A 14,602-nucleotide genomic window follows, 5' to 3' on the forward strand; every position below is an offset into this window, starting at 1 on the left:
AAATTAATAAACTTTGCTCAATGAACGGAATTGAAGTCACTCTGATGTCCAGTGATCCACGATGTGATATACAGTATAAAACAGCCTCAACATGATGCTGTTTTGTACAGTCAAAACACAGCTGTGGGAGTAGGCTACATATGGCATGTGTTATATGGGCCATAAGTAATTTCAAAGCCTTTCATCTTAATGTATAATTAATGTGACATCAATTTATTATGAAGGCATATCTCATATAGCTCATATTTGCTGCACAGTAAAGTGTAGTTTTGAAATCCCATGAGTTTACACATGATCATCTAGAGTGCACACACACACACACACACACATACACAACATATATACATATATATATATATATATATATATATATATATATTAAAAAACAAGGGGCAACAGAGATTGAGAAGCTCACTCAGTGCCTTGTGTGTGTACATACGTGCATGTGTGTGTCCCTTTCATATTCATTTTAAATATTGTAGTTTTCTTCTGTTTCACCCTCAAGGGCTCCAGTTTCTCTAATAAGGTGAATCCTGGCCTCTTTGTCCTTGTAGTCTCCCGCTGAGTGGATGTGCTGGGTGTCCTGGAAATGCTATGTGTGCTTTGTGTGTGTATGTGTGAGTAGATGCGTGTGTGTTTGTATGTGTGGGAAGGTTAAAGAAAGTGAAGGTTAAGAGAGATTGAGAAAAGCAGAGGAGGAAGATTTCCTTGCATGCACTCCTCGTCTTGGCGTCTCGATGCTTGCATAAGAGTTCAAGTTTGTTGGTGTGTAGGGGGAGGTAATCGATATGAGAAAGAGAAAGGAAAGCTTCTGTGCTTGTGTAATTGTCCACGTTTAAGCTGCAGGGAGGTGCAGATGCATGAAAACATGGATGCCCTTTGCACATTTGCATGCTTGCATGGGTTTGGTTGTAGATGCTGATATGGGTGAAAGATGAGAGAGGTGAAAAGCTGAATGCTCCCCGTAACCACCATAACTACTCTTTAATCTATCTATCATGTCCATCTCAATATGCCATGTAATGCACTGCTGTTTCTGAGTCCATTACCACCAAATGGCTATCATTATACACTTCCCTCTCACTCTGCACCAGATCTAACCCTGCCTCTCTAATTCATCCTCCTCCTCTTTCCTTTCTCCTTGTGCATCTATTCCTGCTCAATCTCACTTCATCCGCCTGTGACAGCTATGGAATTGCAATCAATACACCGGCTGCACCCAGCTGAGAGATTCAAACCATCTGTATCTATTGGACCGGGACCTCAGACAGCACAGAGGACACAGTCTGTGTGGTAGAATGAGTGTCAGAGCAGGCTCAGTTAATGTTGATCCACATTTATAATGCTGGATGCCGTCGCTGTGCAGCCATCTCCTGCAGGTAACACAACAAGCGCATAATTAAATGCCAGCCATATCCAGCGAGCAGCGTTGCTATGAAATCAGGCAAATTTCTTGAGATCACAACACGCTTGATGCCCACACGTTTTACACCCACTTGTGGATGGCTGATGGTCTTTGTGGCTGAAGGGAGCTGAGCAGGATGGAAAAAAGTAGGTCAAATAGGAAGCTGCTGATTGATAGTGAATGAAAGGAGGAAGGCAGGGCAAGAAAGAGTGGGAGGGCTTAGTCAGTGCACAGAAGTCTTGGAAAAAGTGTCCAAGGAAGGGATGTGCATGCCTGATGGGATACATGGACACTCACACACACACACACACACACACACACACACATATGCACACATGCACACACAGAGAGAAGATGATGCCAATATGGATGAGTTGTGACTCACTGTAGCTGTAAGAAAATGAGCGGCACAGTCTGTTGCAGCTTGACTGAGCATGTCTGCCTCTCCTCCTTTAGCTTATGGGACATAAGAGTGAGCATTTTCAGTTTGTGTGTTTATTTGCTCTTTTATTTCTTTATTTCCTAATTTGAGGTTCAGAGAATTTGAATTTCCCGTCACATTTTTCTGTCAATCTGTAGTTCATTTCTTCAACAGTCAAATACATTTTAGCTTCTGTATTAAAAACCCAATATGTAATCTGCATTGTTTTAATATTGTAGCCCTTTTGCTTTTTATAATTGTCAAATTTAAAGAAAATTTATTGGACTGAAATATTGTCCTGTATGAACTTTTGCATCTGTTTAAACACTGCAGAAGCCGATTATTAAAACAGTTGTAAAACTGATCCAAAGCGCAATTTTTTGGAGCATAGCCAAAGACACCGAAGGTCATGTAAGACCTGATTTTAACTTTAGCTTTCTGCACCAGTAACCAATGAATGCTTTGTAATTTAGTCATATTGCGCATTCATGAAATAAGATAAATAAATTTTCCTACAGGGCAGTGTTTCAAATGCTTCTCTGAAAAACTCAAATTCGATGCATGAAAAACTTTACTTTTTTCTGTTAAATGTTCATAAAAATCTAAGCTAAACAGAAAAAAACAGAGGAAGTTTGAAATGCTACTGACAAGCTAACAATTCACCAAAACAAAGCATATGTTTAGGATGATGATGACAAGAACGCACAGCTCCGCATGCCAGTGGCTTTAGGGAGAGGGAGGTAGAGAAAGAGAGAGAAGGAGAGCGTCTTGGCACGGCTCTTAATGGAGGCAGGCACTCATTTATCATCCTAAGTAGCTGAGTGTTCTTTTAATATGCTTGAGTGCAGAGGCGTGCGCGTCTGTATGTGTGTAGAGAGAGAGGGAGAGGGAGAGAGATTAAAGATGAGCGAAAGTAGGTCAAAAACCCATGTAGGACACTATGTCACCGTGTATGGGAGGATGTATCAACAGCATAATAGCTTTGGTCTCACCCCATAAGGGTTGTCTGAATCACACAATGAGACACAGGAGATGTAAGACCAGCTCAGTGCTTTTCCAAAAGGGCAAGTTTATGTCCCCCCCTAAAAAAACATCACAAAGGCAGTGCAGCAGATTTTCATAAGACCATAGTTCATAACCTAATTTTCTCCTTTTGTTCTCGTTGAGTTCATCTTTTGTGAGTCATTTATCTTACAATAGCAGCTCTTATAAAACAGTCTCTAGACTATTCAAGGTCCTTTATTTGTAGTGTGATGTTGTTTCACAAAAAAACAGTGGAGTTGCATGAGTAGCGAACACAACATCCTTGCAAGTCCCACATCCTCTCTGTTAAAAAATAACATTTATGGACCAGAGTAAATGAAGCGTGCTCATCTCAGCACTGTCAGTTCAGCAGTTTGGCGTACACACTGGCAGGAGTATCACTTGAGAGCAGAGGCCTGGTGCCACAAGGAGTAACCGTTTTTTTTGATTCAGAAACGGACATTTCGGTGCTGGCGAATGTCGGTGGAGGTCAGAGTGAAAAGCGTGCTTGTTTCACTCGAGCGACAGGCGGTCAGTGATGGATAAAAGAAGACAAGTAGACAGAGAGACACAGCGGTTGAAGGATCCTGGCATTTGCCCATCAGGTATACTGCTGTGCGGGAAAGAGAGAGAGTACATTCAGAGACGACACACACACACACACAGAGCCTCAGAGTGTGTCCCCTGCCTTCTATCCACTCTGACAGGGCGGTAGTGGCTTGGAGCAAACGTCACCTGTCAGTGACAACAATCATGGGAGAACTTTTTTTTTTTTTAAAGCCTCTCACACACACACACACACACACACACACACACACACAAACAAACACGCACCTTGTGTCTCAACATTTTATATTCTGTTGTGTTCACTTCTGTTAAATCACCTGACATGCGCTGTCTGGCCCTATGGTCTGGCCTCAACAATAAAAAAGAAATAAGGAGAAGGTAAAAATAGAAATGTCTGTACCTTTTATACCACAGTGTGTTTGCTTAACAAGCACAGACGGACGAGCCTAAACACATGCAGACTGACGCACAAGCACTTGGTGGTACACACATCGACACGCAAATACAAACAAACACACACTTAGACAGACAATGATGTCTTGTCTGTGGATGTAATGTAGGACAGCAGTAGATGAGCAGTTAGTCATGAGTTAGTCAAGAGTTTCAAAGCCAGGTCACAGTTGGGTTGTTGGTTTCAAACAGCCTGAATACCAACAATTAAAACTGACTGGAAGGGATTGAAGATAAAGAAGAGTGAATGTGTAATGGCATTCTCTTCTGTAAAACCATCCTTCCCAAATCAAATTGCCTCCCATTTGTAGCATTTGGATCTTTTGTGAATTCCACTGGGGACACAGGTCCCGGACTTCATCAGAACTTGTGTGAGTCAGTCACTCAGTTCCTGCATAGTCTAAAAAGAGTGCAGTCACCAGCGTTCAGCAGTAATAGCACTCATTATCCAAAAAAGAGACAGATTCTTCGATGGAGGAGATTTCTGTCTCCTGGGTTGTTTTGAAGAAGCACGTGATGGATGAGGCGGAAGTCAGACGATGCCAAGAGGGCTTTGCCTATGGCAGTGGTACTTTTGAAAAAACAGAGGAGCCTGGTTAGAAATGTCTCACAGACTCAGTTATCCTCACAGCCAGCTGCAGAACAGTACCTCCCTAGGGAACATGAATGCTTATCAAGTGGTGCACTAGGTCCCAGAGTGTGTGTGTGTGTGTGTGTGTGTGTGTGTGTGTGTGTGTGTGTGTGTGTGTGTGTGTGTGTGTGTGTTTGTGTGTATTTGGTTGTACGTGTGTGTGTGTGTGTGTGTGTGTGTGTGTGTGTGTGTGTGTTTGTGTGTATTTGGTTGTACGTGTGTGTGTGTGTGTGTGTGTGTGTGTGTTTTTGTGAGTGCGTGCACCCATGTAGGTGAGTCCAGTGTGTAGGTGGACTAGCTGATGAGGATAAAGACGGATAACTTATGCAGCCTTTTCTCTTTCTCTTGTACGCTCTTTCTCAGTTTTTATTGCTCTTTTCTCCAGTAAAGACTGAAGAATAATTTAAAACAGAAATGCATCAAATAAAGAACCAAATTGGACAAAAGGAGCAAACAAAAAGCCTTATATCTCCACCTTTTTAGGTTAGCCACATGCAGACCTTTAGTCACTGATCTGACACATCACATCTAAATGACAAATTGAAGCTTTTTTATATTGACACTGATGTGTAGGGTCTGAAAAGACACTATACACTATCCTTGGGTGTGGTCGAGGCTGGCATCAGTCAGGACAAATGAAATCACCTTGTTTTTTTCTCCTTTAAAAGAATGGTAAGAGCATGAAGGCACATTGTGGTAGAGAGTACACTCATGAGCAGCTCATCCACAACAGCTATCATAAAGGGGGGATACTGATAGCCTTGAAATATAGCTCAGAAAATATACAGCACCATAAATTAGATTAGCTTGGAAAGAGATAAAACGGCTGGTTTCTATGTCTTCTAGTCCCACAACCATTGCCTTGTGTTGGAAATGGTTGTAAGACAAAAATAGACAGTGGTGAAGCTTTTCAACAAGATCTGTTAATGTGTGCTTCTCTTGATACAACAGTTAAAATAGCATGTAAGGTGACTGAGCCTTTTACTACTGTCTGCAAATGCAAGCCTCAGCAGTCTCACCTGACATCAAAATTACTCTGTGTTACAGTCTGCACTGTGCCTCCTCCTTCAGAGGGAATCACCAAAATACAAAATGAGCACAAGAATGAGAAAACAGTACCTCAAAGGCACACACCCATGCCATGTCCAGTAATATAGCAGTACTTAACCGAAGACAAAAGCCACCTGCAATTATCAGTGTGATTTTTAGAATGATTTTTTTTTTTTTTTTTCAGTCAGGGTGAATACCAATTCAGCAACAAAATGAGATGCACACCCACACCCTCGAGCATGCACATGACCTTCCTTTGCTGAGACATTCTCTGAAGTGCTAATTCATCCACCGTGTGACATGATCCATTTCCATGTCTTTGATTTAATTTGCTTATCCTCTCGTCACTCAAACATGAAAACACTTTTGATGTCTCCAGTTAAATACTGATAGCTCGCCCCCCTCTTGTGAACTCACTAATTAACCCTTTCGTGACCTTGTTGCATCTTGATACTGTTGCTATTTTTACTCAGAGGAATCGCTTCACTTTTCTATAATATAATAGCTTAAATAGCTCCAACAGTTGGGGGTCAAATACGCAAAAGTACGTACATTTCACATCTGAGCCCAAGATAAAGGAGCTGCATCGCAGCAGGTTATGAGATAAATGCAAACACCGCGTGCCTTATTGCGGAGGTCCTGACACCGTTTTCTCTCAATCCTGGGCTTTGTTTACAGGGAACTGCTTTGCTGTTCCACAGCTGTGACAATGTTGATTTTGTATTCAGAGGGGTGCATTGTGATTCAGGTAAATGAGATGTAGAGCATGTAATCTGATGTTGTTAACTTCCTCCTGCATAAAGCAATGGGAAAAGTGGGGGATCAGGTGTGAAATGTTCTCCATTTTAATGTAGGCCAGGGGACAGGAAGAAGATGCCTCATAATTGGTTGACAGGTTGAAGTGGGAGAGAGCACACAAATGCTGCTTGTCGTACTGTCCATGCACATTGTTAAGTTGCCTGGCCCAGTGCTGATTTTATTAAAATGAATGGTGATGACAGTGGTAGTGACTGATAATGACTATGATGATATGTGTCTTGTGCTTTGGGCTCATTTGTGGAAATTTCCAGTAACTTAAAAGCAAATTCTGCTGAATGCAACAGCGGCTCTTGTCTTCTCAGAATTGTTGTGTACTGGCCTTCGCAGAATTGCAGTCTGCATACGTCTGCCAGCGCTCCAGATTTTTTCTGTTCTGTCTGGTCGGTCAGCTTGCACTCTTCATATTAGTTTACACACATCATGTCTAAACCCTCTCCTTCTTCTCTGTCTCTCTTTTCTACAGTGTGGCAAAGGAGCAGAGAACTTTGACAAGTTCTTCACTCGCACTCAGCCCCAGCTCACACCACCAGACGAGCTGGTCATCGCCAACATCGACCAGGCTGAGTTCGCAGGGTTCTCTTTCATCAACCCACAGTTTGTGCACCCATCGCTCAGCAACAGCGTATGAGAAGGATAGGGAACCCTCCCTGAAGAACCTCCCTGCTCACTGCCACCCACTTATACCAACCGCCAATCTAACATCTGACCACAACTTGATCAAGGCCCACTTTTATGTCTTGATTTTATTCATAAGCAGGAATTTAAGACATCCATATTTGTTCTGTACAATATCTGTGCCAGTCTAGATTATATAGATTAGCTTGTTTCTGGCCACCACTAGAAATAATTTCTTTTAGTTTAATGATGAGCATGCAGTGTAGACAAGGATGTCTCTCTTTAACCCTGCAATTTATCTTGAAGGTTTACTGTAACTGGAGGCACTGAGACAGAAGGGTGTCAGGCTTTATTTATCTATGCCAGTACATGATTAATTTAAGAAAATGAAGTAATCTCTGCCTGTGTAACCGAAAGAATAACAAAGGAGCATTAGCAGTTAGCACTTAAGGCATTGATTATTCTGGAAGGAATGCCTGTGCTAAAATTCATAGTACATATACATGAACATTATAGTCTACAGATCTAGTTAGTGGGTAATGAGGGTAATCATCACAGTCTAGAATATATTACTGTATGTGATGACAGGAAAAGACACCCATTACAAAGCAGAGTAGACGCTACAGCCAAATATGAAGGACAGGTGGTGCAGGTGTTGAAACAGCACCTTGTGATTCAATGTTTCCTGTATCATGTTTACAGTTTTCTTCCCCTTTGATTTCATGGTGATGGTGTAAAATTCTATTTTAGCATAAACTGATTCTAGCCAGTCTCAATTTAAGGTGTGTGTAGCAAAACAACTGAAGAATGAACAGTTGTGTATTTCAATTATTTGTACCCTGTTAAAAAAAAAAAAAAAAAAGCAAAATATCTGACGCATACAGGTTTGAAAGTGTCGGGGTTGGTGGTTTCAATTTATCAAAACTTCACTGAGCTTAACTCTTATCACCCTATTTTACCTGGTTTTTGAAAATAATGATTCCCAAACCTGTTTCTTTCTAGCCCTCATTGAGCTGCAGATTGTATACTATGTTAATGATTTTGTGGACACTATGTGGACACACCGTCAACAGTTATCAGTTTAGCATGTAGGCAGTGGCAGAATATATTATATCAATCTTGAAAAATCAAACCCAAAAAGTTTAGTTTGTCATGTTTTAACACGAGTCTGTGTTAATTACTGTCCCTGTATCACCATGCCCATAGCTTCGAAGCCTTTGTCATAAATGTCTTAACAGAAACAGTGCAAGACATTTAATAACTGTTATATTTTTTAGAAGTACATTAACTGATGTCATTATGTATTAACCATGCAATGTTTTATTGCATACAGTATCATGCCCTCAAGCGTAGATAAAACACATTTGTCTGGTTTCTTGGATACAGAAGTTGCAAATCAGAAATACTTTTGACATTGTTTTGTTCTCCTGAGAACAAACTCTTCCTTCATGAGGCGTATGTCGACATAACTAACCATTATTAGTTGAATATGATTTTTTTTCTTGCATTCTTTTTTGTTTCTTCAGTGTCTTTAAACTAGATTAGTTTTTACACTCCCCTCTTCTGTGAACTCATACATATTTTTCCATTAGATCAGATGAATATTTTAATGTATCTAATATCAGTGTATAACTCCTTTGTAAATAATCACGAGTTATTTTAAAAGAGTATAGCAAGTTACAGTTTTTATACCAACACCTGAATGTGCTTTTATTACATTAATTAGATAAACCAATATTTGTATGTGTAAAAAAAAAATAAAAATAAATAAACATCTAGGAACGTAACCCAGTACAGATCAACTTTGTAACAACTGGATGTCTTAAATAGAGTCCAGATTTAGCGAGTTGTAAAAATATCTGTTCTACTTGTGTTGGCAGATTTATCTTTTTTTTTCTTTAATCATATTCAATGATTTTTACAGCAATTGTGTGTTGATTGGATGCGCGTCTGGCTGTTGACTGACCTTCTGTATCTGCATGCTGTTGGTAGGCATCATTCATGCACGTGAGCCGCTAAATGCTGCATGCTACAAAGTATGAAACCCCAAAGAGTTACAACCTTAAAATGATTCTCCACTCAAAATCTGCCTTCAGAGATAAGAGTCATCTGTTGTCATAAGAATAATGGCCATGGGTTAGCTTAAATTCATGTTGATTACAATGGATTCCAATAGTGTCAGGAAAAACGTGTCAAAATGTCCACAAAAAAACGACTACTCCAACATCACAATCCTCTCATCTTGCTTTGTATCTGTATGCTCAGTTTATTTCAAACTTTCACACTTTGACTAAAATACACTGTTTCTGTCTCAGTCCTGCCCAAGCCGACAGGAAATGATTGTGAAATAAGGGAGATTTAGGGCGGAGTATCTCTGTGAACATAGTTCCAGATGCACCAAATTTAAAGTGGGCCATTAGACATCATAGTCAATTACCAAAAGAGTGCTGATCTTCATCTAGCAAGGCTCTTTTAGACTGTGACTGTTTCAGTGACACAACTGTGCAACAATGCTGAAGGTCATAATGCTCGAGCTGGTTGTTATGTGTGAACGCATGAGTGAGCAGCGATTTTGCCAAAAAGAAAAAACAGATCGCAGGCTTTGAAGAAAGTACAGATGATTATTACAGATAATGAATTTAAATATATACTAATACTTTTTTTCCTGAAACCTAGTCACTGGACCTAGAGCAATGCTCTTTTCTGTAGAAGCTTGATATATATACATTATGGTCCCTGGTTCTTTTTGCCTTTACCTTTTTAGCGCAATGTGGAACAGTGAATCCAGATCTATGGTGAGTTGTGACTCAGAAGCACTGCTCATTGCTAGGCCAGTGGGACCACTCACTCTTTAGTGTCTCATAAATGGAGTTTATGTTATAATCTTAATGTTGTGTTGTTGTCAATTTGTAACCTTTTTTTTTTTTTCGCTTTTGCCATTTGATTTTGTCTGTTGTCAGTTGCTGTTGGTGTTGTCAATTTTATTTCTCTAGCTTCTGCTCAAGAAATTCAGGAATGTTTCAAAGGATATATCACATTAGAAAACTCATATCTGATTCATAAAGATAGGAACTATTGAAACATAAATAATATTTTCTCTGTGCTTTTCTAAGAGACCTGCTCTCCTACCGTCTTTCCTATCGTATATAACCTTTTGCATGTGCCAAACCTGAAAAACGCCAGAACCCGACAATAGCAGCGTTGCACTAGCCATAGTCACATGGATGACTCTCTGCGGCAGCTTCTTCCCATACGGGCTGAGACCTGCCTAAAGCCACATCCGCTGTACACTCTGTTAGCCGTGTAACATATACTAGCATGCTGCCATGAGTATACCGGTGTACCGTGTGTCAGTACTCTTTGCAATGTCAGTCAGTTTGATAGTCTACTCACCGTACACCGTACCATATTTTCCTGCCTTTCTAGCCTTGGGCAGAATTGTGTCTGAAAAACATTTCAACTTGTGGAGCATTTGATTTGGCATCCACAGTGAATTTCTCAGAAGTGAGAGAAAATATTCCCTGTATATAGTCAGAGTTTACTCAGCAACAGTCTTGCCCTTGTCTGAGCTTAACTTGCACCTCTGCGTGTGCTGACTTAGTAGTATAGATCCATCCCTTTAACAGAATCTCCATCTTCTTTCTTCTCAGAAGTGTTTTTAGAATATTAAGTCACAGTCGGTGTGGGCATGAAAAAAAGATTAATACTCTCCCCTTGTGTGCCTTTCCCAACTTGAACAGACATACTTTACATCTTCCTCTTAATCCTCATTCTCCTTCTTCTACTCTAAAGTCTCTTCTCCATTTTTACTCCATACCATGATGCCACTTCATGGTATTTTTAACCCATTGTCAAACTAGCCTTGTTAATTTACTAGTAGTTTTTACTTCATTTTACTCTATGTTAGTGTTTCAGCACATCTCACCATTCTCATGAATGTAAATAAAAGATCTTGAAAAAAAAAACCCTCTGCACGCTTTATTCATATAAATGATCCATCACCTGCTCTGTAAATGCATGTTTTATTGACTGACACCAATTTACAAACTACGACTTGACTTATCCTCGTCTGCTTGCTTTACCTTTACCTCCCTGTGCCTATTAATGACTGAATGATGTAGTGAGTTAATTAATACGTGTATCGACAGTATCAACGGATGATATTCGGGGAGTGAAGGAACAGTGAACATGTGATGTATGGGGCTACAGTGAACTGAGTGAAAGGATAGATGATGATGGCTTGTTTGAAGGACAACCCCTGTGCCTCGTCACATTGAACCGCCCCTCCCTCGCAGTCTCCCATACGCCCTCTTTCATTCTACCTGTTCCTCCTTCCTCAGTGCCTGGGCCGAGTCAATCCATCATCTTATCGACAGTGTCCTCCTCCTTCCAGCCTTTAAAAATCCTGTCAGGTCAGGAAAGCAGTTGATTTTTTTCTTGTGCAATTCACTCCACACATCTGGCAGCAATTCCACTCTTTCCTCCATTCTGCTGGTTCCCCCCTAAATACAGCTTGAGGAACAAATTAGCCAAATGTATTTTTGTGTTTTACTGTGTTTACATTCTATTTGATGTCCTCACCTTTTTGTTTGTAAGTTAAGCGATAAGGACGGCCAGAAAATAACGAAGTAAATTTCTGATGTAAAGATAACAATGTAAGGTTTTGAGAGAGAGGTCTGGCATGATTTTTTTTTTTCAATTGGCACTTCTTACAATACTCCTTTACCTGTTTGCTTTAGGTGAATCTAATTTAACATCTCTCTTCTTTGTAGTAAGTCATTACTCTCTGCTGCGTCCTGTTTGCTTGAGTTGAAGTGAGCTGCCATCTCTTTGGCTGTACAGAGCACAGGATCAGTGATGTGCAGGAATGCCTTATCTCTTAACCCATACATTAACATGGTCTCCAACGCTCCTCTCTTTGTTAATTTCTAATCTCAGCATCCCTGTCATTGTACATAAATGACTTGCAGTAGATATCTACATAGACTTTAAAAGAAAGAATATATTGTATTTTGCCAATGGTGTATGTTTGTTTTCTTCCCTTGTCAGCCTGAAACCTTTAAAATGAGTCTGAGCTACTTACCTTGTAATTGATTGTGTCATTTGTACCTAATGTATGATAATGCTAATAAAAAAAAAGGAAAGGAAAAAGGAAAAAGGAAAATGAGGTCTGCAAGTGAGTTTTTTTTTTCTTTTTGCCACTTAAACTTAATCAGCACATTGTATATTGTTGCTGTCCTGTGATAACATTTAGTGCTGATTTTGTAATTTTTCCACTTCAGCTTTCACAGTTGTAGGTGTTCACATGCATCAGTGTGATCATACACAGTGCATAGTGTATGTATACAGGAGCATGTGAGAGTGTGTTCCTCTCTGGCTCTGTGCTTATGCAAAGGTGTGAGTTTGTGTGGGGGTGGTTGGTCGATCGTGTGTACGTTCCAGGCTCCTTCATTAGTTGGATGGCTGAGCTTGAGCGCTGAGAAAGGCAGAGGGGTGTTAGTGATGGAAGACAATAGTGTAGCACTCACTGCTGTCAGAAGTTATCAGGGTAGACTTGGATTGAGGAGCATCAGAGCCTAGTTGTCTTGAGAACTGACTGACACCACTAGATCCCCTCTAGATTTCAGTTAAATTGGGATGTGGGCAAACCTGGGGTTTTCCTCTTCAGCAAGAGGATTTATGTGGAGCCTAGCTTAGTCCAGTTGCCACTTTACCAAATACCAGTCACAATGTATAGGTGAAAAAGTGTTTCAACTCACAAAACACATGCTGTCATGGTAATTGGCAGTGTATACCTATAGCTATAGACTGACAAAAACAAAGACAGGTGAAAACAGTTTGCAGATCTCACTGTTCTTGTCCTTCACTGTGAAGTTTTAATTTCTTCTGACCTTGACCTCTTCTCATTTTAGACTTTCCTCCATCTTGTTAGTCAAAAAACTCCAGCCACTATACGTTTCCTCAGACTCTTCACAGCTCAGTCGATGGCTTTCATTGATCTTACTTGATGTTTTCTCAAATGAGGGCCCATAATTACTATTTCTGCTATCCCAGCTGGCGGGCGGCCAATATTCTAAATGGTGGCTTAAAGTGATAGGAAGAGGTTTGTAAGGTTTTACAATGTGGTGTGCTAAAGGTATGAGAGTTTTCAATCCTTGCTCCACTGTTCTTGAATGTCAAATGAGCCTATCATAAGTACTTAAATTTGACAATGTGCATCATTACAATTGCATTTAATGAATACAACTTAATTAGAATGTGTTAATAAGATTAAAAACTAATTTTTCCTCCTGGCTTGTAATGTTGTTGCCAATTAGACGAACATTTTGCAGCATTATTTAACTCGTGTTTATTTATTCACATATTTTCAGACAGTGCATATAGCTGTGATTAGAGGAAGCCCCGCGGTATGTTGACTGTGGACCCAGCTGGTGTGTTAGCTTTTGTGTAACACCTATATGTTTCAGTCCACTGGTTTTTCTCTCATTCTTCCTCAATCGCACAAACAGACAAATGCACACACGTCTTTAGGATTACTTCATCTGTTATGATACTGCCGGAGCTAAGTCATATACAGCCATATTGTTTTGTTATGAGAGCTGTTCTGGCCTTAAGTAAAACAGATGCATTACCATTACAGTCTGATACACATTAGCATTGCTGTGAATAATGACTAAGCCAGGTTGTATTATAGAGGCTGACTGAATGATTTATGTTTACATTATGTAAAGATAGAAAGAAACAAATAAAGAGAGAAGAAGAAAACGTGCTAGTACCATGTTTTTCTGAGTCTGCACATAGTCATAGTCAAAATTGTGTCCAACTTGCTCTGGCTAGCAAGGGCACAGAATTTCCCAAATTCCTGAGGGATGCCGGGAAAGTTAATGTTTTCCATTAGTGTTCAGCCTGAAGGATCCTGAAATTTGCTGCAGGCTTTGATATTTGATTGTCAAAGCAGATGAAAAAACAGCACAGGAGCGAATAAGTGTGCTTCAACAGCATATAGAGATGTAATGTGCAAGAAATAAGCTATTAAGAAGTGATGCACAGTAGGATGAGAGAGGTTCTGGTTGTTCTCCTGCGAGGTTAGTGAGAGGTTATGTGAAAGGCCAAGTCGAATCCAAGCTGATGAGAGCCTCTTCGTTCGCTCTGGCCTGCGATCAGCTGGGAACAGAATGTGGTGGTTTAGTCATACACACACATGGGATTCACCAGATGCTCTTAAATGTCTAAATAGATGTCCATATGCTCAGAGACAGTTTGTGCTGAAGTCAGTCTGACAGCAACTCAAACAAATCTGCGCTTTTTCCTGAACATGTGACTGCATCATGAAACTGTCACATTTAACACAAATTTAGCTATAGGCTACAACCTTAATTTGTCCAGTCACTGTTTTCTGCAGATACAGAAGGCTCCTGGCCTCATGCAGAAACACGTGTACAGACTATGCAGTACATCTGTAAGAGCCAGATGTTACATAGATGCATTTTATTTCGGGGTGTACAAAAAAAAGAAAGAAAGAAAGAAAGAACCAATGCAACTGAATGATTCTGTGTTGAAGGCCAATTTTCACTGGCATAATATACCCCTTTGGTTTTAGGAAGGCACAACATACAAAATC

The 14,602-nt window shown here is 40.2% G+C and overlaps 1 protein-coding gene across 2 annotated transcripts in view; it reads left to right on the top strand.

Annotated features, from left to right (window-relative positions):
• prkcaa (protein kinase C, alpha, a) overlaps positions 1 to 7,856 on the top strand; it is a 137,093-nt gene extending 129,237 nt beyond the window's left edge. For both annotated transcript variants that reach the window (XM_018664871.2, XM_051070713.1), the window contains one exon: positions 6,830 to 7,856. In XM_018664871.2, coding sequence (XP_018520387.1) covers positions 6,830 to 6,994 — 165 coding nt within the window. In that variant the 3' untranslated portion in view covers positions 6,995 to 7,856. The remainder of the gene's footprint in view (positions 1 to 6,829) is intronic.
• The last annotated feature ends 6,746 nt before the right edge of the window (positions 7,857 to 14,602 follow it).

Source organism: Lates calcarifer, linkage group LG5, assembly GCF_001640805.2.
Source record: "Lates calcarifer isolate ASB-BC8 linkage group LG5, TLL_Latcal_v3, whole genome shotgun sequence".
NCBI classification, from domain to species: Eukaryota; Metazoa; Chordata; class Actinopteri; family Centropomidae; genus Lates; species Lates calcarifer.